Genomic DNA, 27,777 nt, shown 5'->3' with positions numbered 1-27,777 from the left:
TGGACAGATTACACCTGAACCCGAAGGGGACCAATATCCTGGCGGGAAGGTTTAATAGAGCTGTTAGGGAGGGTTTGAACTAATTTGGCACAGGGATGGGAACCGGAATGATAGAGCAGAGAAAAGGGAAAACAGAAATAAATCTAAGATAGTGAGCAGTAAAGATATCAGAAAAGACAGGCAGGTGATGGGGCAAATTTGTAGCCATTGGGATGAGTTGCAGTGCAATAAAGTTGCAGTGGAATCAAAGCGAAAAGTACCAAATACTGGTCTTAAGGTGTTATACAATCATACTTAAATGCACGCAGCATAAGGAATAAGGTGGATGATCTTGTCGTACAGCTACAGATTGGCAGGTATGATATTGTGGCCATCACTGAGATGTGGCTAAAGGATGCATGTCTCTGGGAGCTGAACGTTCAAGGATACACGGTGTATCGGAAGGATAGGAAGGTAGGCAGAGGGGGAGGCGTGGCTTTATTGGTAAGAAATGATATTAAATCATTAGAAAGAGGTGATGTAGGATCGGAAGGTGCAGAATCTTTATGGGTTGAGCTAAGAAATTGCAGGGGTAAAAGGACCCTGATGGCAGTTATTTATAGGCCTCCAAACAGCTGCAGTGATGTGGACTACGAATTACAACAGGAAATAGAAAAGGCTTGTCAGAAGGGCAGTGTTATGATAATTGTGGGGTGTTTTAACCTGCAAGTGGATTGGGAAAATCAGGTCGGCACTGGATCTCGAGAGAGAGAACTCGTAGAATGTCTGCGAGGTGGCTTTTTAAAACAGCTTGTTGTTGACCCCACTAGGGGATCGGCTGTACTGGATTGGGTATTGTGTAATGAACCAGAGGTGATTGGAGAGATTGAGGTGAAGGAACCCTTAGGAGGCAGTGATCATAGCATGATTGAGCTCACTGTGAAATTAGAAAAAGAGAAGCCGAAATCTGATGTGTCGGTATTTCAGTGGAGTAAAGGAAATTATAGTGGCATGAGAGAGGAACTGGCCAAAGTTGACTGGAAAGGGACACTGGCGGGAAGGACGGCAGAGCAGCAGTGGCTGGAATTTATGCGAGAAGTGAGGAAGGTGCAAGACAGGTATATTCCAAAAAAGAAGAAATTTTTGAATGGAAAAAGGATGCAACCGTGGCTGACAAGAGAAGTCAAAGCCAAAGTTAAAGCAAAGGAGAGGGCATACAAGGAAGCAAAAATTAGTGGGAAGACAGAGGATTGGGAAGTTTTTAAAAGTTTACAAAAGGATACTAAGAAGGTCATTAAGAGGGAAAAGATTAACTATGAAAGGAAGCTAGCAAATAATATCAAAGAGGATACTAAAAACTTTTTCAAGTATATAAAGAGTAAAAAACAGGTGAGAGTAGATATAGGACTGATAGAAAATGATGCTGGAGAAATTGTAATGGGAGATAAGGAGATGGCGGAGGAACTGAACGAGTATTTTGCATCAGTCTTCACTGAGGAAGACATCATCAGTATACCGGACACTCAAGGGTGGCAGAGAAGAGAAGTGTGCGCAGTCACAATTACGACAGAGAGAGTACTCAGGAAGCTGAATAATCTAAGGGTAGATAAATCTCCCGGACCATATAGAATGCACCCTCGTGTTCTGAAGGAAGTAGCTATAGAGATTGCGGAGGCATTAGCGATGATCTTTCAAAAGTCGTTAGTTTCTGGCATGGTTCTGGAGGACTGGAAGATTGCAAATGTTACTCCGCTATTTAAGAAGGGGACAAGGAAGCAAAAAGGAAATTATAGACCTATTAGCTTGACATCAGTAATTTGGAAGTTGTTGGAGTCGATTGTCAAGGATGAGGTTACAGAGTACCTGGAGGCATATGACAAGATAGGCAGAACTCAGCATGGATTCCTTAAAGGAAAATCCTGCCTGACAAACCTATTACAATTTTTTGAGGAATTTACAAGTAGGCTAGACAAGGGAGATGCAGTGGATGTTGTATATTTGGATTTTCAGAAGGTCTTTGACAAGGTGCCACACGTGAGGCTACTTAACAAGATAAGAGCCCATGGAATTACGGGAAAGTTACATACATGGATAGAGCATTGGCTGATTGGCAGGAAACAGACAGTGGGAATAAAGGGATCATGCTTTGGTTAGCTGCCGGTGACCAGTGGTGTTCCACAGGGGTCCATGTTGGGGCCGCTTCTTTTTACATTGTACATCAACGATTTGGATTATGGAATAGATGGCTTTGTGAATAGAGGAATAGAGTATAGGAGCAGGGATGTGATGTTGAGGCTCTATAAGGTGCTGATGAGACCTCACTTGGAGTACTGTGGGCAGTCTTGGTCTCCTTATTTAAGAAAGGATGTGCTGATGTTGGAGAGGGTACAGAGAAGATTCACTAGAATGATTCCGGGAATGAGAGGGTTAACATATGAGGAACGTTAGTCCGCTCTTGGACTGTATTCCTTGGAGTTTAGAAGAATGAGGAGAGACCTCAGAGAAACATTTCGAATGTTGAAAGGCATTGACAGAGTGGATGTGGCAAAGTTGTTTCCCATGATGGGGGAGTCTAGTACAAGAGAGCATGACTTAAGGAAAGGGCACCCATTCAGAACAGAGATGCGAAGAAATTTTTTTAGCCAGAGGGTGGTGAACCTATGGAATTTGTTGCCATGGGTGGCAGTGGAGGCCAAGTCATTGGGTGTATTTAAGGCAGAGATTGATAGGTATCTGAGTAGCCAGGGCATCAAAGGTTATGGTGAGAAGGCAGGGGAGTGGGACTAAATGGGAGAATGGATCAGCTCATGATAAAATGGCGGAGCAGACTCAATGGGCCGAATGGCCGACTTCTGCTCCTTTGTCTTATGGTCTTATGTCGTTTCATATCGCCAAATCATATCGTTTCCTCACGGCCTGGTAGCAAATGCTTTGCTGCCCAGTGGTTGGGGACCGCTGGTCTAGTGTATAGGGCAAATAAACTCTTTTCAGACTTCCAACTGGTAAAGGTATTGATTATAACTGGAGAAGATGGTGGAGTTTGTCATCAAAACGCCAGTTATAATCCATACCTGTACTTGGCTGAAGGCCCGAGAGGAGTTTGTTCATTATTTTCAGCTCTTTACAAGACTGTGGTGTTGTCACTGCAACGAATGTTGAATGTATTTAATTAAAATTTACGCTTCCCTTTCCTTTCGTCCACTGTGTCTGAACTCTGCTGTATTCTGGGCTTGTATCTGTTCCTCTCCATCCTTCCTTCTATTCTTCCTGATACTTTCAGTCTTAGGCTGGAGTAATCTTTCCGGTCTCCCTTTTGTTCCTCGGGATATCGACATCACAGGTCATCAGTCTTTACCTTTGAGCCTGCCTTCCCATTTAATGCTTCCATCCTACAGCCTCAATATGAGAACATCCCCCACCTCTTCGTAACAGGCTCTGGGGGAGTTTGTACTGAATAATTCAAGTATATTGTCTAAAAGTTCAACCAGAGGTAATAATCCATAGATTTCAATAGACAATAGACAATAGGTGCAGGAGTAGGCTATTCAGCCCTTCGAGCCAGCACCACCATTCACTGTGATCATGGCTGATCATCCACAATCAGTACCCTTTTCCTGCCTTCTCCCCATATTCCTTCACTCCACTATCTTTAAGAGCTCTATCTAACTCTTTTTTGAAAGAATCCAGAGAATTGGCCTCCACTGCCTTCTGGGGCAGAGCATTCCACAGAACCACAACCATCTGTGTGAAAAAGTTTTTCCTCAACTCCGTTCTAAATTGTCTACCCCTTATTCTTAAACTGTGGCCTCTGGTTCTGGACTCCCCCAACATGGGGAACATGTTTCCTCTTAGCATGTCCAATCCCTTAATAATCTTAAATGTTTCAATCAGATCCCCTCTCATCCTTCTAAATTCCAGTGTATACAAGCCCAGTCACTCCAATCTTTCAACATATGACAGTCTGGCCATCCCAGGAATTAACCTCGTGAACCTACGCTGCACTCCCTTAATAGCTAGAATGTCCTTCCTCAAATTTGGAGACCAAAACTGTACACTATTCCAGGTGTGGTCTCACCAGAGCCCTGTATAACTGCAGAAGGACCTCTTTGCTCCTATACTGAACCCCCCTTGTTATGCAGGCCAGCATGCCATTAGCTTTCTTCACTGCCTGCTGTACTTGCATGCTTACTTTCAGTGACTGATGAACAAGGACACCTAGATCTCATTGTACTTCCCCTTTTCCTCACTTGACACCATTCAGATAGTAATCTGCCTTCCTGTTCTTCCTACCAAAGAGGATAACCTCACATTTATCCACATTAAACTGCATCTGCCATGCATCTGCCCACTCATCCAGCCTGTCCAAGTCACCCTGCATTCTCATAACACCCTCCTCACATTTCACACTGCCACCCAGCTTTGTGTCTTCTGCAAATTTGCCAATGTTACTTTTAATCCCTTCATCTAAATCATTAATGTATATTGTAAATAGCTGCGGTCCCAGCACCGAGCCTTGCGGTACCCAACTAGTCACTGCCTGCCATTCTGAAAAGGACCTATTAATCCCTACTCTTTGTTTCCTGTCTGCCAACCAATTTTCTATCCATGTCAGTACCCTACCCCCAATACCATTTGCTCTAATTTTGCACACTAACCTCCTATGTGGGACCTTATCAAAGGCTTTCTGAAAGTCCAGGTACACTACATCCACTGGCTTTCCCATGTCCATTTTCATAGTTACATTCTCAAAAAATTCCAGATGATTAGTCAAGCATGATTTCCTCTTTGTAAATCCATGCTGACTTGGTCCTATCCTGCCACTGCTATCCAAATATGCCGCTATTTCATCTTTTATAATTGATTCCAGTATCTTCCCCACCACTGACATGAGACTAACTGGTCTATAATTGCCTGTTTTCTCCCTCCCTCCTTTCTTAAAAAGTGGGATAACATTAGCTACCCTCCAATCCACAGGAACTGATCCTGAATCTATAGAACATTGGAAAATGATTACCAATGCATCCACGATTTCTACAGCCACCTCCTTAAGTACCCTGGGATGCAGACCATCAGGCCCTGGGGATTTATCAACCTTCAGTCCCATCAGTTTACCCAACACCATTTTCTCCCTGATGCGAATTTCCTTCAGTTCCTCTGTTACCCTAGGTCCTCTGGCCACTATTACATCTGGGAGATTGTTTGTCTCTTCCCTAGTGAAGACAGATCCAAAGTACCCATTCAGCTCGTCTGCCATTTCTTTGTTCCCCATAATAATTTCACCCGTTTCTGTCTTCAAGGGCCCAACTTTGGTCTTAACTAATTTTTTCCTCTTCACATACCTAAAGAAGCTTTTACTATCCTCCTTTATATTCTTGGCTAGCTTACCTTCGTACCTCATCTCTTCCCCCTGTATTGCCTTTTTAGTTATCTTCTGTTGCTCCTTAAAAGTCTCCCAATCCTCTGGCTTCCCACTCATCCTTGCTATGTTCTACTTCCTCTCTTTTATTTTTATACTGTCCTTGACTTCCCTTATCATCCACGGTCGCCCCTTACTCCCCTTAGAACCTTTCTTCCTCTTTGGAATGAACTGATCTTGCATCTTTTGTATTATTCCCAGAAATACCTGGCATTGTTGTTCCACTGTCATCCCTGCTAGGGTATCTTTCCAGTCAACTTTGGCCAGCTCCTCCCTCATGTGTCCATAGTCCCCTTTGTTCAACTGTAATACTGACACTTCCGATTTTCCCTTCTCCCTCTCAAATTGTAGATTAAAACTTATCATATTATGGTCACTACCTCCTAATGGCTCCCTTACCTCGAGTTCCCTTATCAAATCTGGCTCATTACACAACACTAAATCCAGAATTGCCTTCTCCCTGGTAGGCTCTAATACAAGCTGCTCTAAGAATCCATCTCTGAGGCATTCCATAAACTCCCTTTCTTGGGGTCCAGTACCAACCTGATTATCCCAGTCTACCTGCATGTTAAAATCCCCCATAACAACCGTAGAATTACCTTTGTGACATGCCAATTTTAACTCTTGATTTAACTTGCACCCTGTATCAAGGCTACTGTTTGGGAGCCTGTAGATAACTCCCATCAGGGTCTTTTCGCCCTTACGGTTTCTCAGTTCTATCCATACTGTCTCTACATCTCCTGACTCTATTTCAGAGCAAGGTACAACATGCTGACATTATGCTGTATATTATATAAAGTGACGTGCTTTTGCCTAGTCATTAATTGCCAACCCTCCAAAAATATTATAGCTGCCTGAAGTTCTGAAAAGCGCTGACTGGTAGAGAGTGCTTTCTACACAAGGATACACATGATTCGCTTCCTCTGTAAATTAGTTTAATGAGTTTGTAAGTATGTTTTCCAAACAAGATTACACTTCAACACTTTCCAGAATCTCAATCACTTTTGGACCTAATCTGAAATTTCTGAATGTTTTCCATATTGCAGACTCTCATCCTCAAAATGTTACAACTGAGTTAAATATTAAGTGTCTGAGGGAGATATTCATTCCACAGTATGACAGTCCGATCAAGTATAAGTTATTCCTTTAAATGTAACTTATCCTCATGACTTCTGCCTTTCCTAGGCTGGTCTTGAACAAAGTAACTAGTGAAGTTTATCATTTTTCATTTCTTAACCATTTTTCTTCTGGCATCTCTGAGCAACACTCCAAATGATTAACTGAAAAGCACTTTATGGTTATCTGTTACCTGTTCTGTGAGGGAAAAAAAATACAATCTGGCTACCCTTTATTAGAAATTAAAATATTTGAATAATTAGGAAAATAAAGTTCACGCATACCATTTTATAATCCATGCAAGTAGGAATATTTGGGTTTCCTCCCACATCCCTAAACCATACAGGCTGGTGCATTAACTGGCCACTGTAACGTGCCCCTGGTACGTATAAATAAGTGGTAGGATCTGGTGTGGTGGAAGAGGTGGGTGAGAGTCTAAGAGTCATACGGCTCAGAAAAGGGCCCTTTGGTCCATCCACTCCATGCCGACCCAGGCTTCTGCTAATCTCATCTACCTGCACTCGGACCATATTCCTCCAAACCATTCTCATCCGTGTACCTGCCCAAACTTCTCTGAAATGTTATAATTGAATCCACGTCCACCATTTCTGCTGGCAGCTCGTTCCACACTCACACCACCTTTTGTGTGAGAAAAATTGCACTCAGATTCCCCTTAAACATTTCACCTTTCACCTGGAACTCTTGGAATAAGAGCTTCTGGCTCAGGGATTTGTTATGTATGTGAGTGATATGGCCCACCCAAAATATTTGACTTAGTGGCCCTAGGGCCTCAGTGCTGGGGATGCTGGTCTGGGAGAAGACGCTGTCAATAGTTCAATGCCCTTCCAGTGAACTTTGAGGGTTTTGCTACTTACCAGAGAAGGATGTGGTCTGAAGGATTTACATATGTTAGATTTCCAGCATCAGCCTAAAATTAGTTAAGCAATTCTTCATTGACAGAGCCAGCGTCACAGATGCTCCGAAAGTCATAAGTGGTACATAGACCTTACATGCACCCATGGAAAGGATATAAATGACATCTAAATGTGTGTGGCTGGTTCCACAGCACAGGTCCAAAACTCTGCATGAATTGACACATCAGATGCAGGGAGGAATTGAAACAAAAATCATTATTTTTGATCCATGCAAAAAATCTCCAATATCCCATTGTTTTGTTTTTCACAGGAACTAGATTGTGTGACACCACAAAAAAAGCCAGAACTGGTTAGGCCACAAATGGAGGATTGCATCTAATTCTGGTCTTTGTGCTGTGTGTAAAGATTTCAGAGGTGGTTGGAAAGATTTGTTGCAATGACTCTAGGGATGAGGAATCTAAACTGCAATCTTAGACTGGAAAAACTGCTATTCTTCTCCTTGGAGCAAAGAAAACTGAGAAAAAAATTTGCGTGGAGATTTACAGGATCATAAAAGATGGAAAGAAATACTTTCCACTAGCAGATGGTTCGAGGAGCAGATGACACAAATTCAAAGTAATGGGTAAAAAATACAGGGAGATGTGAGTGAGTGGTTATGATGTGGAATTCTGTCTGTAGGGAATCAAAAACAGGACAACTTTCAGGGAGTTGAAGAGGCACTTGATGTTAAATAGTATGCGGGGTCAGAGGGAAGAACAGTAGACCAAGGCTGTACAGAAAATGAGAATGGATTTGATTGACAAATAGCCTTGTTTGCCATTAAGATCTTATAATGTCCTCTACTAGTTCTTCTCCCCTGTAATCCCATGATTTAGTTCCTCCTTTTTCACTGACTTAGACGTATCTGTTACTCTCTGCACATCTGGTGACCATCTATCTTCTGTTGTGTTACTTTTCATAACTAAAAAATATTGTTTACATGTGTGTTGCAGATCTTTGATTCAGAGGCAAAAGATGTTGAAAGAGATGTGTGTTTCATTGATATCGCTTACGATGAAATTCCTGAACGATACTACAAAGATTCTGAGGTAAGGGAACAAACATACCAGAATGTTTGGGTCGAACTGAGCAACAGTGCAAACTGACAGTGGGAGATGCTTAAATTTGCATTTTTGCTCAGGAAAAATGTAAATATTGTTCTTCTCCTTTACCAAGTTATGATTTTTTGCCATATTCTGCCTGATATTTGCATTAAATTGTAAGAGTTAATGGTAGCATGAAACTAGATAGAATTTTAATTTCCATGGAAATAGAATAAAAGTGAAGACAGAACAGCTTTAAAAATACATGATTAGGTTGGTGAAACTGATTAGCTTTGGTTTGATTAAAGTAGATTTTTAATGTATCTTAGTTTGAGGCAGCTGATAGTCAATCCTTTTCCCTTGCGAGAAATATTTCACAGAATGAGGATGGAATAAAAAAGCTGTCATAAGTCTTGTCAGATTTCAATCTACTTTGGAACATACTGGGGATGGCACAGTAGTGTAGAAGTTAGCATAACGCTATAAGAGTGCCGGTGACCCAGATTCAATTCCGCCACTGTCTGTAAGGAGATTGTACATTCACTCCAAGACCACCTGGTTTTCCTCTGGATGCTCCAGTTTTCTCCCACATTACAAAGATGTACAGGTTAGTGAGTTAATTGTTCACATTGGTGTAATTGGGTGGTGCAGGATTGTTGGACTAGAAGGGCCTGTTACCATGCTGTATCTCTAAATAAAACAAAAATTAATCCATTAAAAATAATGATATTTTTACGTTGGATACATCTTGCTAAATCCACCTTTTGTACATCCCCAGTTTTTCCAACCATAGAGTACCTGAACAGCTTTCTCTCACACATGTGTGAGTTGGATTAGATTTTGGCTATGTAGGTGGGTGCAGACTTCTACAGCAGTGGCCTTGTACTATAGACTGGATGGTGACATATTATATCGCATGAACCAGCAACTAGAAGCACATTCAGCTCCTCATGTCATTCAGAAACAATATGACTGATCACTTACTTTAGTGCCATGTTCCGATTCCCCTTGATTTCTTTAACAGCTAAAAATTTATTGGTCTCTGTTTTGAATATACCCAGCAAATAAGCCTCTACAGCCCTCTTGTTTAGATAATTTCAAATATTCAAACCTCCAGGGTGAATAATTTCTTTGCCCTTGTTTTGAGATTATGACCATAAGACATAGGAGCAGAATTAAGCTATCTGGCCCATCAAGTCTGCTCTGCCATTCAATCATTGCTGATCCATTTTTTCTATCTCCTCCTCAACCCCAGTTTCCACCCTTCTCCCCATAACCTTTGATGTCATGTCCAATCAAGAACCTAATCAATCTCTGCCTTAACTGCACCCAATGACCTGGCCTCCACAGCTGCATGTGGCAACAAATTCCACAAATTCATCACCTGGTACTGAACAGCCCAGGCTGGAGAAACAACACCTACTATCAAACCTTGTAAGAATTTTGTATATTTCTTATCCTTCTGATCTCAAAAGTGTATTAAATCAGTCTGCTTAATCTCTTCTCATATGACATACTTGTTTAATTTTTCTGCCATTTCCTTCATGCCCAATGTAGCTTCTCCACTCTCAGTCTATCGGGAATCCATAACGACCTTAGCTATTTTTTTTCTTTTTTTATATATCAATTGTTTGTTTCTGTTTCTCAATGGACAATTCTTGGTTTTCCCTTATCAATGGTTTGGTCTCTCTTCCCATTTCTTCACCTTTCTTCTTTTCTTATCAACATTATACCCCTTTTCCTTTGTTCTCATACTATGGTTAACTTCTGTTAATAGGCACAAGCAGATAACTTTTTTGCATTGTAGGAATGTCTGTCATTAGCTTTATATTAATTCTTCAAATATTATCCTCTGCATATTTACAATCATTATTTTAATGTAGTTTCCCAATCTACCAGAGCCAGTTTATGCAGTTTTTGATTTACATTTAAGATGTGATTGCAAATTGAACCATATCTATTTCTAACTCAAAAATTCAAACTGATTGTGGTCACTTTTCCCCTAAGATCCCCTAAATGGCCAGATCATTAATTCTTTCTGATTGCACAATATTAGATCTAAAATAGCTTTGATTGTTCAACATAAAGATCAAGAAAACTATCTTTTTATACACTCTATGAACTTGTCTTCCACATTATTAGTACTAATTTGCTTTGTTCAGTATATAAGTAGATTAAAGCCCCTATGATTATTGTAATAGCCATATCACCTGTACCTTTACTGTAATTTCCTGATTAATAGCATGCCCTGGATTACCACTACTGTTAGGGACCCTACAGTACTGTTCGAAAGTCTTAGGCACTAGATTTTTTATATGGTTTCAAATTATATGGCCTCCATAGAACCCTGATATCAACATTATTGTGGCTGTCTGGAATTACCTGGAGAGACAGAAACAAGCGAGACAGCCAAAATCTGCAGAACTGAGGCAAGTTCTGGAACAATCTGTGAGCTGATTTTCTTATAAAACTACATGACAGCGTACCTAAGAGAATTGATGCAGTTTTAAAGGCAAAGGATGGTCACACCAAATAATGATTTGATTTAGTTTTTTTAATTAATTACTGCTCTTTAAGGTTTTTTTTATGTTTAGAAACTTTTCATTATTTTTGAAAGCATCTTCAATTTACAAAATGTTTTACAAGTGCCTAAGACTGTATATACTGTGTATACAATTACCACTCATGTTTTCTGTCACTTATTTTCTTAGCTCTGCTCAAACAGATTCTACGTACGTCCTGATTTTCTGAGCTAAAATAATATTCTTTAGTGTCTTATCCAAATCTTTAATTTTATTCATCTCTTCTAAAGTTCAGATATTCTTCAGTATTTAATTACAAAGCCAGTTGCTTTGCAACCACATCTCTGTCATGACTGTTAGATTTGTTTGTTTCCATTTGTGCTCACAACTCTGTGTGGTGTGTGGTATTTCAACTCAACACTACCTTGTCATCTTTCTTTCATGAAGAACCATGAGTTAACAGTCTTATATGCTGGCTAATTTCTCCTTATATGTCAGAAGGCACCTTCATAACCAAAATTAACACAAAGCAAACATGGAAGCTGGCATCTTCCGGATGTATTCAGCCCTGGTGAATTAAATACGTTTGTAAATAAACCTTTGACCCCAGCATCTGCAGAGTATTTTGTGAATAAACCTTTGAGCCTTTTCGACTGTAAATGTAATTAACAGGATTTATTGATTTTGTATTAATGTAACTTGTGCTTATGGATTACATTATAAATGCTGGGGATCTGAAATAGAACTCTTCTCCATAGATGCTGCCTCTTCTGTTGAGGTGCTCCAGTATTTATGAGATCAGACAATCCTTATCACTTTCTCTTATATACCACCAATTCTGTGTTTATTATATAAATGTCTTGTATGCAATATGCAGTGCCTTGAAAAAATATTCAGCCCCCGTGACTATTTTCACATTTTACTGCCTCATTTTCTAAATTTAAGATATATTGAAGTTAGAATTTTTGTGAGCTAATCACCAAAAATTTGTGCGTCATGTTAAATCAAAAGAAAAATTCCAAAATCTGTCAACAATTTACTAAAAACTAAAAACCAAAATTGTGAGGCTGAAGAAGTATTCATCCCCTTTATAATTACTACACTAACTTTCCTCAGGTGTGATGTGGAATATTACCTTACCAACTAATCCAATTTTTTTGATGTAGAAAATTGGATGATCATCTGTTTTCAATGAATTCATAAGAATACTCCCCCTCTCTGTAAGGTCCAACAGTACAGTAGAATTTCAACAGACCAAACTAAAATGAAGACAAAAGAGCATTCAAGACAAGTCAGGGCAATTATAATAGAGAAGCACAAATCTGGGATAGGGTACAAGACCATCTCAATGGCACTGAAGATATCTCAGAGCCCAGTGCAGGCCATCACGAAAAAGTAGAAAAAATATGAAACCATAGCAACACTGCCTAAGTCAGGTTGCCCTTCCAAACCTGGTCGCCAGAGAAGAATGGCACCTGTAAGAGAAGCTACTGTGATGGCAAGAGTCACTCTGAGTGAGCTGCAGAAGTTAGTAGCTGCAACTGGAGATGAAGTTCATGACTTCACAATCTCTAAGGCCTTGCACAGAAAGACTATTTATGGAAGAGTGGCAAGGAAGAAGCATTGGCTAAAACAAAAGCACATCCTTGCCTGTAAGGACTTTGAAAAATGTCACTTAGAAGAAACTGTAAAGATATAGAAAAAGGTCTTGTGGTCAGATGAGACAAGAGTAGAACATTTAGGCCCTTACATGAAGTGGTATGTGTGGCATAAATCTAATACTGCGCATCGTCCAGGTAACACCATCCCTACTGTGAAGAATGGTGGAAGCAGCATCATGACATGTGGTTGCTTTTCAGCAGCGGGGACTGAAAATCTGGTCAGGATTGATGGGAAGATGAATGCTGTAAATACAGGAAGATCCTCAATAAAAACCTGCTAGTCACTGCTAAAAAGCTTAAACTGAGGAGGAAGTTTGTCTTTCAGCAGGACAAAGACCCAAACCACACTGCCAGAGCAACCACAGAGTGGCTTCAAATTAAGAAAGTTAATGTCCTTGAGTGGCCTAGCCAGAGTCCTGACCTTAACCCAATCGAACATCTCTGGCAAGACCTCAAGATTGCTGCCCACTGCTGTTCCCCAACTAAGCTGGCACAGCTTGAGCAATTTTGCAAGGAGGAATGGACAAATCTTGCTCCATCGCATTCTGCAAAGCCAGTAGAGACTTATCCAAAAAGACTACTGGCTGTAATAGCTAAGAGAGGTGGTTCAATTAAGTACTGAGCAAAGGGGGATGAATACTTCTGAACTGTTGACATTTAAGTTTTTGATTTTTTTAGTTTTTCATGTTTTACAATTTTGCCTGCTTTTTGAGCTCTACTATGAAAAAGGAGCATGTGATTCACAAATAAAACTTCACAGTTAAATTGATCAAAATCCCTGAGTGTAATACACTTTTATGTGAACAAAGAGTTGGGACTGAACATGTTTACAACGCGGTGCAAGTGTCCATTGTGTACCAGCTCTGTCATAAATATGATGTTCCATGATCTAAATGTATCCAACGTTAATACCATCACTGACACTATCTTTTTCAAGTTCAGCATTATAAGGCTGAGGCTTTATAACGCATTGGTCAGACCGCACTTGAAGTATTGTGAGCAGTGTGGCTAGGCACAGCTCAAATACCATCTATAAATTTGCTGACGATACAACAATTGTTGGTAGAATCTCAGATGGAGATGAGAGGGCGTACTGAACGTCAGTTAGACAAAAGAGCTGATTGTGGACTTCAGGAAGGGTAAGACGAAGGAACACATACCAATCCTCGTAGGGGGATCAGTAGTAGAGAGAGTGAGCAGTTTCAAGCTCTTGGGTGTCAAGATCTCTGAGGACCTAACCTGGTCCCAACATATCGATGCAGTTATAAAGAAGACAAGGCAGCGGCTATACTTCATTAGAAGAGATTTGACATGTCAACAAATTCACTCAAAAACTTCTATAGTTGTACCGTGGAAAGCATTCTGACAGGCTGCATCACTGTCTGGTATGGAAGGGCTACTGCACAGGACCGAAAGAAGCTGCAGAAGGTTGCAAATCCAGTCAACTCCATCTTGGGTACTAGCCTACAAAGTACCCAGGACATCTTTGAGGAGTGGTGTCTCAAAAAGGCAGCATCCATTATTAAGGACCTCCAGCACTCAGCGCATGTCCTTTTCTTGCTGTTACCATCAAGTAGGAGGTACAGAAGCCTGAAGGTACACACTCAGTGATCCAGGAACAGCTTCTTCCCCTCTGCCATCTGATTCCTAAATGGACATTGAAACCGTGAACACTACCTCACTTTTTTAATATATATTTCTGTTTTTTGCACATTTTTTAATCTATTCAATATGCATATACTGTAATTGATTTACTTATTTTTTATTTTTTTTCTCTTCTATATTATGCATTGCATTGAACTGCTGCCGTTAAGTTAACAAATTTCACGACACATGCTGATGATAATAAACCTGATTCTGATTCTGATTTTGAGTTTTAAGCCCCTTATTGAAGAAAAGATACACTGGCATTGGAGAAGGTCTAGAGGAGGTTCACAAAAATTATTCCAGGAAGGAAAGGGTTAACAGAAGAGCAGTGTTTGATAGCTCTGGGCCTATATTCACTGGAATTTAGAAGAATGAAAAGGGGGTCTCATTGAAACCTATCGAATATTGAAAGGCCTAGATAGAGTGGATGTGGAGAGGATGTTATGTGTAGTAAGTGAGTCTAGGACCAGAGGGCAAAGCATTAGAATAAAGCGACACGTGCAACACCTTGGTAAAGATTTTACTGCTGATGTTGTAGGGTATATCATTTAATGTGTTTTCTGTAGAAGCAGTGTGTTCTGCTGGCAGTGTTTGGGTTACTGTTAAAGATAAGGGATGCTTAGGAATGTGTGTGTCATCCAATCAGGAGGGATAAGGTTCTAGAGACCACAGAGGGAGCAGCTTTTGTTTCAGAAACCGAGGGGAGTTGAGTTCTTTTATGGCAGGAGATGGAGAGAGAACAAGCTCAAAAGAACCAGTGGGAATTCACAATCCACTGGAGTCCAAAAGGGGAACTTTTACCAGGAAGCGGTGAATAGGAGTTGGCGCCCTGAGTACATTGGAAACAATGGCTTTTGGAAGATTTGAGCTCCACCTATGCACGTGTGACCATTTAATTATATTGGGCCCTTTTTGTTTTTTCCTTTCTTTTCTTTAATAACTCGTTGGTTAAGTTAACATTCCTAAATATACTTCCTTTATAGTTGCATTCCGTGTACAACTGTTATTTCTTGCCAACTGGCGATTGCAGGAGGCAGTAAGTCACACAGCATTCACACAAACTGGGGTTTGGGTGGGCAAGACATTCCAACCTCGTGAATTTGCAGGGACCTAAGTCATATACACCCTAGACGTAAACACCCTAGACATACAGAGCCTGAGAAGGGTGGTTTCTTCGCTGTGGAGTCCAGTGGCTGTTAACCAGGGGCTAATGAACTGCATTTCCAGAGACCTAGTAAAAAGGTGGTTTCACACAGATGAGGAATTTCTTTAGCCAGAGGGCAGCGCATTCATTGCCGTTGATGGCTGTGGAGAGCAAGTCACTGGGTATATTTAAGCAGAGGTTGTTGAGTTCTTGATTAGTCAGGGCATCAAAGGTTATGGAGAGCAGGCAAGAGAATGGAGTTGAGAGGGATAATAACCAGCCATGATAGAAAAGTGGAATGGACTTGTTGAGCCAAATGGCCTAATTCTGCTCCCATGTATTATGGTCTAACATGTGCCTGGTACTTCAAAGCACTCTGCATTCACCCTCTGGGGAGTTCAAGAGACTCTTCATCAGATACTGTATATGGTTCTCTTCTGTGAGGATCTAGCTCCAGCCAGTATCCTGTTCTATTAATTACAAATTCCACTACCCTCCCATCAGTTGTTTATGAGAAAATGTTTGTCAATTACTATGAGACAACACAAGAATGTATCTATTAACCTTTAAAATTAGAATCCGTCACTAAACTAAATAAACTATTAATAGCAGTGCTTCAGACTCTGGCTGAGCAGTACCACAACAACAAACTCTTGCTCAATGTCAGCAAGACCAAGGAGCTAATAATTGATTTCAGGAAGAGAGAACCGGAAATCTATGAGCCAGTTATCAGAGATGAAGAGGGTCTGCAACTTTAAATTCCTCTGAATTAGCATTACTTTACTTTACTTTACTTTATACTTTATTGTCACCAAACAATTGATACTAGAACGTACAATCATCACAGCGATATTTGATTCTGTGCTTCCTGCTTCCTGGATTACAAATATTAAATATTAAAAATATTTAAAGTAATAAAAATTAGTCAATATTAAAAATTTAAATTATAAATAGAAAATAGAAAAATGGAAAAGTAAGGTAGTGCAAAAAGACCAAGAGGTACGTCAGGATATTTGGAGGGTATGGCCCAGATCCGGGTCAGGATCCGTTCGGTAGTCTTATCACAGTTGGAAGGAAGCTGTTCCCAAATCTGGCTGTATGAGTCTTCAAGCTCCTGAGCCTTGGGGTGTTAGCTGGGTGGGTCATGTCCTTGATTATCCTGGCAGCACTGCTCCGACAGCGTGCGGTGTAAAGTGAGTCCAAGGACAGAAGATTGGTTTGTGTGATGTGCTGCCCCGTGTTCACAATCTTTTGCAGCTTCTTTTGGTCTTGGACAGGACAACTTCCATACCAGGTTGTGATGCACCTAGAAGAATGCTTTCTACGGTGCATCTATAAAAATTAATGAGGGTTTTAGGGGACAGGCCAAATTTCTTTAGTTTTCTCAGGAAGTAAAGGCACTGGTGGGCCTTCTTGGCAGTGAACTCTGCCTGGTTGGACCAAGTCAGGTCATTTGTGATATTGACCCCAAGGAACTTAAAGCTTTTGACCTGTTCCACTTGCGCACCACCGATGTAAATTGGGTTGTGCGGTCCGCTACTCCTTCTGAAGTCAACAACCAATTCCTTCTTCTTGCTGACGTTGAGGGATAGGTTATTGTCTTCGCACCATGCCACCAGGTTCTTAATTTCCTCTCTGTACTCAAACTCATCATTACCCAAGATATGGCCTACAATTGTTGTGTCATCAGCAAACTTATATATTGAGTTATGAAGAAAGTATGGCAGCACATCTGCTTTCTTAGAAGTTTGCAAGGATTTGACATGTCATGTAAAACTTTGACAATCTTCTTTAGATTTGTGGCAAAGAGTATATTGACTGGTTGCATCACAGCCTGGTATGGAAACATCAATGCCCTTGACCAAAAAAGCCTCCAACAAGTAGTGGATAAGGCCAGTCCATCATGGGTAAATCCCTCCCCACCATTGAGCACATCTATGTGGAAAGCCCATGCTTTCTTCTCGCTGCTGCTATCAGGAAGAAGATACTACCAGGTTCAGGAATAGTTGTTATCCCTCAGCCACCAGGTCCTTGAACTGGAGGGGATAACTTCATTTGCCCCATCACTCAACTGTTCAACAACCTATGGATTCACTTTCAAGGACTCTTCATGTTATATTCTCGATATTTAATGCTTTATTATTATTATTATCATTTTTTCTTTTTGTATTTGAATAGTTGGTTATCTTTAGCACGTTGGTTGTTTATCCATCCTATTGGGGGTTGTCTTTCATTGTTTCTATTGTGGTTCTTGTATTTACTGTGAATGCCAGCAAGAAAATGAATCTCAGGGCCATACATGGTAACATATATGTACTTTGATAGTGAATTTTGTTTGAAGTTTGAACTTTGACTCTGGGCAAAAACTCCTATGTGTAACAGCAGCAAACATGAAGATTTATGTCTTGTAAATCTGTGGCATTTAAAATATCAGTATGAGGGGTGATTGATATGTTCGTAGCCTAAGGTAGAAGGAATCAATTTTAGAAAACCTAGCACATTTATTTTTCCTACATTTACACACTTAGTCTAGTGGCCATGGAGCATACAGATCCCTTCTCTGTAGAAGTCGGTGTCTTGGACCTCCAGAAGTGGTCCACAGCATGGGCTGATTGATAATTTCGTGGCCTAAGGTTGAAGGAGATGAGGAGAAACTTCAACCTTTCTGCATTTTCACTCAAAGAGTTGAACTGCACGTGCATGTAACGAGAGCTGTATAACTCATCGCCTTCTACCTTAGGCCACGAACTTATCAATCACCCCCGCTGTGGACCACCTGGAGGTCCAAGTTGCTCTCGTTACATGCACGTGCAGCTCAACTCTTTGAGTGATAATGCAGAAAGTTTGAAGTTAATAACTCATCTTCTTCTACCTTAGGCCACGAACTTATCAAGCACCCTGCTGTGGACCACTTCTACAAAGAAGGGATGTATATGCTTCACAACCACTGGACTAAGTGTGTACGTGTAGGAGGGGACTATGTTGAAAAATAAATGTGCTAGGTTTTCTAAAATTGACTCCTTCTACCTTAGGCCATGAACTTATCAATCACCCCTCGTATGTCTGATGATGTTAGTAACAGGTCATAATCTGCACCCACCACCTTGCTGCATCCTCTGCATTATTTCACTGGGAGCCATGCATGCAAATGATAACTTGACAAGTTTACAAAAAGGAAAACGTCCCTTTGGTTCTGTACATATATTCTTTCATTTTTGCTGGAAATTGGAATGAATGGTTCAGAATTGGAATAATGTTTCTCCAAATTCCGTTCACCTATTCAGCATTTTTGAGTCAGTTGCACTGATATAAATTGAATTATTTTCATATGTAATTTGAAATTGGAATCATAAAATATTAGAAGCACCAGTGTAGGTCATTCAATCCATCAGGTCTTTAGTTTTATTTAGAGATACAGTATGGTAAAAGGTCTTTGAAATGGTAGCATGAGCCTGCGCCAACCAATTACACCCATGTAATCAATTAACCCACTAACCCATACGTCTTTGGAATGTGGGAGCAATCCAGAGCACCCAGAGTTTATCATGAAACATACACCTTCACCTTTTGCCTTTTCTAAATCAGCTCTTTGGTCTGTCCTGTGAATCGAGAAGCCTACAAATCTGATCGACATATCTGGGAGAAAGCTCCATCTCATTCAAACATAGAACACAACAATCTCTCATTTCCTTCCAGTACAGCAATCTTACCCACAGGTCATCAATTTTGTTATCCAGTGAATGCACATTCACTGACAAAATACTGGGTAGAGGGGGTCTATGATATTTTACTGAGATTATTAATCTTTTATTTTTAATCAATATGAATAGAAAGTCCATCTTAGGAATGGAACTATTTCAGATCAGCTTTCAGAAATGCAAAATAACCCACACAAACCAATTCTGATCAAAGAATTTTAAAATGTAACAAATTTCAATGCTTTCTTGAACTCAGATCCACTCCAATCAGTCACAATTAATATTAGCAACAACTGTATTGCTGGACTTAAGTAGTTCTGATGTTGTTTGGGTTTGACTCACATAAAATCTACTCAAAAATGTTACAGATTTATCAGGCAGCAGATGAGCATATTCAATTAAACTGCATATTAACCTTTTGCCTTAATTAATCCATTAACTGAGATGTTTGCTAAATCAGGACAAATTGCTGTTTGTTCGTGAGATTTCATCAGTGTGTTACTGAATGACACAGTGACGCGCCACTTAGCAATTCCCCTCACAGCTTCAGGAGAGCTGGTTTCAATCCCGAACTCAAGTGCTGAGTGCATTACCATGATTCCGTAGGCCCATCCCACATTCAGATATGTGTCAGTAATAGGCTGCTCTGGTCGAATCCAGATCTCATTGCTTGTGTGGCTCTATAGAACATTGTGGGCATGCAGTGTTGACATCAGAATATGTGGCAACTCTTGCAGGCTGCCCCCAGCACATTCTTGGGTATGCAGGTTATTAATGCGAATCAAACATTTTACTTTATATCTTGATATACTTTACATGTAATAAATAAATCTGGATCTGAATCTGCTGCAAGCTTTCACTGTGTGCAGATAAGTGTCAAAAGAACCAAAAAGGAATGGATGGAGTTTAGAAGAATGAGGAGGTGGCGGGGGTGGAATCTCACTAAAACCAATTGAAGATTGAAAGGCTTAAATGGAATGAACGTGGAGAGGATGTTTCCATCTGTAGCAGATCGCTTCTCTGCTAGGTGGCTTCATGGACACAATGGGCTGAACTGCTGCCTTCTATGCCATTGTCATAAAAGGTGAATTTGGTGCACATCTTGGATGCTTGCAGATTCACTTCAATCTCATTGGATTTTTTTAAAGGCATATTCTCATTTTCCTTGAAAGTATCCGGTTTAAGATGGTGCTGGTGAAGCTCAGTGACTACTTACCAGCAGCAAACAAAACAAAGAAGAAAACTTATTACTTTATTAATCACACTTTTTCTGGTAAATAATCACTGTAATCAATAGCCTGTAACTTCCTTCCTCAAGTTGAGCTTTTGAACCGCCTGTTCAACTGGGCAGTATTGCAATATGAACTGAAGTCTCAAAGGTGCAGGACAGTTGCGATGTGATGTGTATGGACTGAATTGAGGCACCTTAACTATTGCTCACATGAGAGTGAGAAATGAGCCATTGCTAGAGCCAACTTGAAGGGGATTTGATGCGGCAGAACTTAGGCAAGGTGCTTAGAGGCAAGACAGAGTCCAGGCACAAGAATGAGGAAAGATCCGAGGCTTGATTGATTTAAGTGCCAGGCCAAATTGAAAAAGTTGGGTATAGGCCAAATCAAAGAGGTGGGTCTGGGCTCAAGAGCATATCGAGCCAGCAGGGCTGAGGTCCAAGAATAAGGAATGAACCGAGGTTTGGATGATTTATGCACTGGGCCAGACTGAAAAGATTGGGGTGTCAAGACCGAAGGCAAGGGACAGGACAGTTTAGGTCACTGCTCCATAAGGTTTACTTGACTCTTGCGCAGAACTGAGACTGTGGCCTCCAACTAACAGGCTCCTGAATCTGCTGTAGACTCACTTTTGTGAACTTCTGTTCTGAATGTTATTTGCTACTTTTATTGTTTGCATGATTCGGTTTTTTTTTGCACATTGGGTGTTTGATGGTCTTTTTATTAATAGGTTCTATTGGGTTTCTTTGTTTTGTGACTGCCTGTAAGGAGATGAATCTCAAGGTTGTATAATGTATAACATGCTTTGATAATAAATGTACTGTAAATTGTGAATTTTGAAATTCATCCTCTGCCAATACCATTAATGACACTGTCTGGTACTTTGATGGAAATGAGTTTGGAAAATTAATGCAGTAGTACTCTGCAGTGTTTAGCACAACTGACTGGGGATAAATTTATGGGGAATTTTTCCTTCTTTCTGAGTCTGATTTTTTTAAATGCCATCATTTGTTAAAACAAGGAGCTACAGAAGCTCCTTTTGCTGTGCTTCTTTTTCTTCCTGGTATCATTAATAGAATGTGCTGTCTATTAGTTATTTCCTCCCCCACAATACACTATTACTTGTAATTTATGTTTGTGCCCAAGTGTCCCGTCCAATTTCGCTTCATTGGTCATTTATCCTTTCAATATTATAAGTTAATATTGTAGCTTCACTCATTCCTGCCAATTCTGCACAGATGAAAACAAGTTTGGGTAATATTGAAAATCTTTACTTCTCTGAGTTAACTAATTTGAACCTCAGTCTTTCATGGTTCATCAGATTTTATTTTATTATATTAGATTTATTATTCACACGTACAGTAGTGCTAGAAAGTTTGTGAACCATGTAGAATTTTCTCTGTTTCTATATAAATATGAGCTAAAATGTGATCAGATCTTCATGTAAGTCTTAAAACTAGATAGCGAACCCATTTAAATAAATAACGCAAAAAATTGTTATACTTGTTCACTTATTTATTGAGAAAATATGATCCAATATTACAAGTTGGAAAAAGTATGTGAACCTTTGCCTTAACAGCAATAACTTCAACCAAATGTTTCCAGTAACTGTTAATCAGTCCTGCGCATCAGCTTGGAGAAATTTTAGGCCATTCCTCCTGACAAAACTGCGTCAACTCTGGGATGTTAGTGGGTTTCCTTACATGAACTCATTGCTTCAGATCCTTCCACAATGTTTCTATAGGTTACGGTCAGGACTTTGACTCAGACTCTAACAAGTTCTAAAGATTTCTGCAGGTCTTTTACCCTTGGGTTCTTTTTAGAACCATGGAATATTACAGCACAGAAACAGGCCTTTTGGCCCTTCTTGGCTGTGCCGAACAATTTTTCTGCCTAGTCCCACTGACCTGCACCTGGACCATATCCCTCCATACACCTCTCATTCATGTACCTGTCCAAGTCTTTCTTAAGTGTTAAAAGTGAGCCCGCATTTACCACTTCGTCTGGTAGCTCATTCCACACTCCCACCACTCCCTGTGTGAAGAAGCTCCCCCGAATATTCCCTTTAAACTTTTCCCTCTTCACCCTTAACCCATGTCCTCTGGTTTTTTTCTCCCCTAGCCTCAGTGGAAAAAGCCTGCTTGCATTCACTCTATCTATACCCATCATAATTTTATATACCTCTATCAAATCTCCCCTCATTATTCTACGCTCCAGGGAATAAAGTCCTAACCTATTCAACCTTTTCTGTAACTCAGTTTCTCAAGTCCCAGCAACATCCTTGTAAACCTTCTCTGCACTCTTTCAACCTTATTAATATCTTTCCTGTAATTTGGTGACCAAAACTGCACACAATACTCCAAGTTCGGCCTCACCAATGCCTCATACAACCTCACCATAACATTCCAACTCTTATACTCAATACTTTGATTTATAAAGACCAATGTACCAAAAGCTCTCTTTACGACCCTATCTACCTGTGACACCACCTTTAGAGAATTTTGTATCTACATTCCCAGATCCTCCTGTTCTACTGCACTCCTCAGTGCCCTACCATTTACCTGTATGGTCTACCTTGGTTTGTCTTTCCAAAGTGCAATACCTCACACTTGTCTGTATTAAACTCCATCTGCCATTTTTCAGCCCATTTTTCCAGCTGGTCCAAATCCCTCTGCAAGCTTTGAAAACCTTCCTCACTGTCCACTATACCTCCAATCTTTTTATCATCAGCAAATTTGCTGATCCAATTTGCCACTTTTTCACCTCCTTTGGCATTGCATATTGTGCTCTTGATGTGATCTTTGCAAGATGTCCACTCTTAGGGAGAGTAGCAACAGTACTATGTTTCAAGCAACACACATCAAAGTTGCTGGTGAACGCAGTAGGCCAAGCAGCATCTCTAGGAAGAGGTACAGTTGACGTTTCGGGCCGAGACGCCTTTTCAGGACTAACTGAAGGAAGAGCTGGGAAGAGATTTGAAAGGGGGAGGGGGAGGGAGAGATCCAAAATGATCGGAGAAGACAGGAGGGGGAGGGATGGAGCCAAGAACTGGACAGGTGATTGGCAAAAGGGATATGAAAGGATCATGGGACAGGAGGCCCAGGGAGATTGAAAAGGGGGAAGGGGGAAAAACCCAGAGGATGGGCAAGGGGTATAGTCAGAGGGACAGAGGGAGAAAAAGAGAGAGAGAAAGAATGTGTGTATATAAATAAATAACGGATGGGGTATGAGGGGGAGGTGGGGCATTAGTGGAAGTTAGAGAAGTCAATGTTCATGCCATCAGGTTGGAGGCGACCCAGACAGAATATAAGGCGTTGTTCCTCCAACCTGAGTGTGGCTTCATCTTGACAGTAGAGGAGGCTGTGGATAGACATATCAGAATGGGAATGGGACGTGGAATTAAAATGTGTGGCCACTGGGAGATCCTGCTTTCTCTGGCGGACAGAGCGTAGGTGTTTCCTCCACTTGTAGATAACTTATCTTACTGTGGACTAATGAACACTCAGGTTTTAAAAATGCTTTTGCAGCCTTTTCCGGCTTCATGCTTCTCTACAACTCTTCTTCTAAGGTCCCTTGAAAATTGTTTTGATCAAGGCATGACGCACATAAACAGATCTTTACTGAGAAGAGCCGGACTTTGTGTGTCTTTCTTATAGGGCAGGGCACCTTTGCAACCCACACATCCAATCTTAACTCATTGATTGGAACACCTGACTCCAAATAGCTTTTGTAAAAGGCATTACCCCAGAGGTTCACATGCTTTTTTCAACAAATACATGTAATATTGGATCATTTTTCTCAATAAATAAATGAATGAATAATGTTTTTGTGTTATTTATTTAATTGGGTTCTCTATCTAGTTTTAGGACTTATGTAAAGATCTGGTCACATTTTAAATCATATTTATGCAGAAATAGAGAAAGTTCTACAGGATTCACAAACTTCCCAGTACCACTGTACATCAAACAGAGAAATGCGTAGTTTGCATTAACAAGGATGCGATGGGGGCAGTCCGCAAGTATTGCCACACCCAGCACTAACACATCATGCCGGCAATGTTCAGCAGAACAACACACAGCCAATATACAACATGACAGCCAAAACAGCAAAACAAGCCCCTTTGTACCTCCACCCCCTACTGGTGATCACTGGCTGTCGGCTCAGGACCTGCTGACCATGCTCCTTGACCTTGGGACTAGCAGGAGATGTTGTAGGTCTTTATCCTCTTGACCTGACCTTCATCTTCAGGGATTGCTGGAGTCCAACATTCGGACCTGCCCGCACAGACCTCCTTCATGTGAAGATCTTTATGTTCCCTTGTTTTCAACTTATGTCACAAAGATCAAATACATCTTGGTGAATAAGATAAAAAAAGAAAGATTTAAACTCACAAAGCATTTCCATATATATGGCGCTCTGAAAACTTATTCTTGCCACTCATGTCTTTGCTGATCTTTACTGCTTACACATCCCTGCAAAGTGAATTCAATCTCCGTGTCCATGTACACAAATCCTTTAATAGTTTCCCTACTGTGACCTGTACAGCCCTATCATTACATCCCTCCACACATTAAACTCCAATGTCTTTTACATCCCCCTTTTCTCTGCCAGTTGTATTTCACACCCGCTCTCTCAGCTGTAACCTCTCCTGTTAGCTGCTTCTCAGTCTGTTCGGAACCTGTCATTTGACCTTTATGCGTTCTATTCTTATGGAGTGGTATTTCCGTGTGAAATGACTGAGATATTTTACTACATCATGGATGATAGATAAACTCAGACTGCATTTGTTATCATTTCTTTACAAATTTTAAATAACGGCCTCCAATCAGCTTTGGATTACATACATCAGGCAATCAAACTGTTGATTGATTATGGCGCAGTATTCTACACAATCATATCCTCAGTACTAATCAACAATTACTAAACCCTGGGCTTCTGTACTTCCCACTGCAAATGGATCCTTGACTTCCTCACTGGGAAACTACAGTCAGTGCATATCAGAAATGACATCTCCTCCCTGGTGACAATCAACATAAGTGCACCTCAAGGATGTTTGCTCAGCCTACTGCTCTATTCTCTCTACACCCACGACTGTGTGACTCAGCACAGCTCAAACATCATCTATAAATGGGAAACTACAGTCAGCGCATATCAGAAATGACATCTCCTCCCTGGTGACAATCAACATAAGTGCACCTCAAGGATGTTTGCTCAGCCTACTGCTCTACTCTCTCTACACCCACGACTGTGTGACTCAGCACAGCTGAAACATCATCTATAAATTTTCCCAAAACACTACTATTGTTGGCAGAATTTCAGATGATGACAAGGAAATATGTAGATAGGTGGATAGATACTTTATTGATTCCAAAGGAAATTACAGTGTCACAGTGGTATTATATGTGCACAGAAATACAAAAATATTAGAAGAGAAGCAAGAAAAAATAAAAATGTGACCTCAAACAATCTAGCAGGAGGGGGCCATCACTTCCCCGGCATGGGTTGACACATTATAGAGCCTAATGGCCGAGGGTAAGAATGACCTCATATAGCACTCTTTGAAGCAACGCTGTTGTCTAAAGGTGCTCCTCTGTTCAGCCAAGGTGACATGCAGAGGGTGAGAAACATTTTCCAGAATTCCCAGGATTTTCCATAGGGTTCTTTGTCCCCCTAAGGAGGGGTACAAGTGTGAGATAGGTCAGTGGTGTTGTAACAATAGCTTTGCTATTAAGACCATGGAATTGATTGTGGATTTCAGGCAGGGAAAGTCGAGAGAACACACATTGGCTCTCTTCAAGGGATCAGCAGTAGAAAAGGTGAGCAGTTTCAAGTTCCTGAATGTCAACATCTCTGAAAATCTATCCTGGGCCCAACATATTGATACAATTACAAACAAAGCATGACAGTGGTTATATTTGATTTAGGCGTTTCAGAAGATTTGGCATGTCATCAAAGACCCTAACAAATTTCTATAGCTGTTCCCAGTGAGGAGAGCATGCATCTCCATCTGGAATGCCACTACACTGGATCAGAAAAAGCTACAGAAAGTTATATGCTCAGCTAGCTCCATCATGGGCATTAGGCTCTCCAGCATCAAGAACCTCTTCAAAAAGCAATGCCTTAAAAAGAATTCATCCATCTTTTAGGATCCCCATCATCCAGGACATGTCCTCTTCTCAGTGCTATCATCAAGGAGGAGGTACAGGAGCCTGAAGACACACACTCAATATTTTAGGAACAGCTTCTTCCCCTCCAACATCAGATTCAGAGTAGAGATAGCCCAGGAAATTATAGACCAGTGAGTTTTACTTCAGTTGTTGGTAAGTTGATGGAGAAGATCCTGAGAGGCAGGATTCATGAACATTTGGAGAGGCATAATATGATTAGGAATAGTCAGCATGGCTTTGTCAAAAGCAGGTCGTGCCTTACGACCCTGATTGAATTTTTTGAGGATGTGACTAAACACATTGATGGAGGTAGAGCAGTAGATGTAGTGTATATGGATTTCAGCAAGGCATTTGGTAAGGTACCCCATGCAAGGCTTATTGAGAAAGTAAGGAGGCATGGGATCCAAGGGGACATTGCTTTGTGGATCCAGAACTGGCTTTTGCAGAAAGCAAAAAGTGGTTGTAGGTGGGTCATATTCCACATGGAGGTCGATCACCAGTGGTGTGCCTCAGGGATCTGTTCTGGGACCCCTGCTCTTCGTGATTTTTATAAATGACCTGGATGAAGAAGTGGAGGGATGGGTTAGTAAATTTGCTGATGATGCAAAGTTTGGGGGTGTTGTGGATAGTGTGGAGGGCTGTCAGAGGTACAGTGGGACATCAATAGGATACAAAACTGGGCTGAGAAGTGGCAGATGGATTTCAACCCAGATAAGTGTGATGTGGTTCATTTTGGTAGGTCAAATATGATGGCAAAATATAGTATTAATAGTAAGACACTTGGCAGTGTGGAGGATCAGAGGGATCTTGGGGTCCGAGTCTATGAGACACTCAAAGCTGCTCCGCAGGTTGACTCTGTGGTTAAGAAAGCATACGGTGCATTGGTCTTCATCAATCATGGGATTGAGATTAGGAGCCGAGAGGTAATGTTGCAGCTATATAGGACCCTGGTCAGACCCCACTTGGAGTACTGTGCTCAGTTCTGGTCATCTTTCTATAGGAAGGATGTGGAAACCATAGAAAGGGTGCAGAGGAGATTTACAAGGATGTTGCCTGGATTGGGGTGCCTGCCTTTTGAGAATAGGTTGAGTGAACTCGGCCTTTTTTCCTTGGAGAGACAGAGGATGAGAGGTGACCTGATAGAGGTGTATAAGATGATGAGAGGCATTGATTGTGTGAATAGTCAGAGGCTCTTCCCCAGGGCTGGAATGGCTAGCACGAGGGGGCACAGTTTTAAGGTG

At 40.8% G+C, this 27,777-nt stretch overlaps 1 protein-coding gene across 1 annotated transcript in view; it reads left to right on the top strand.

The window, feature by feature from the left end:
* Nucleotides 1-27,777, top strand: part of LOC140187055 (cytoplasmic phosphatidylinositol transfer protein 1-like) — a 319,781-nt gene that overhangs the window by 268,194 nt on the left and 23,810 nt on the right. Inside the window, exon 7 of the mRNA XM_072241968.1 lies at nucleotides 8,379-8,474. Coding sequence (XP_072098069.1) covers nucleotides 8,379-8,474 — 96 coding nt within the window. The remainder of the gene's footprint in view (nucleotides 1-8,378; nucleotides 8,475-27,777) is intronic.

Source organism: Mobula birostris, chromosome 24 (genome assembly GCF_030028105.1).
Source record: "Mobula birostris isolate sMobBir1 chromosome 24, sMobBir1.hap1, whole genome shotgun sequence".
In the NCBI taxonomy this organism is placed as follows: Eukaryota; Metazoa; Chordata; class Chondrichthyes; order Myliobatiformes; family Myliobatidae; genus Mobula; species Mobula birostris.
The sequence above is the reverse complement of the archived record's forward strand: the minus strand, read 5'-3'. Positions and strand labels throughout refer to the sequence as shown.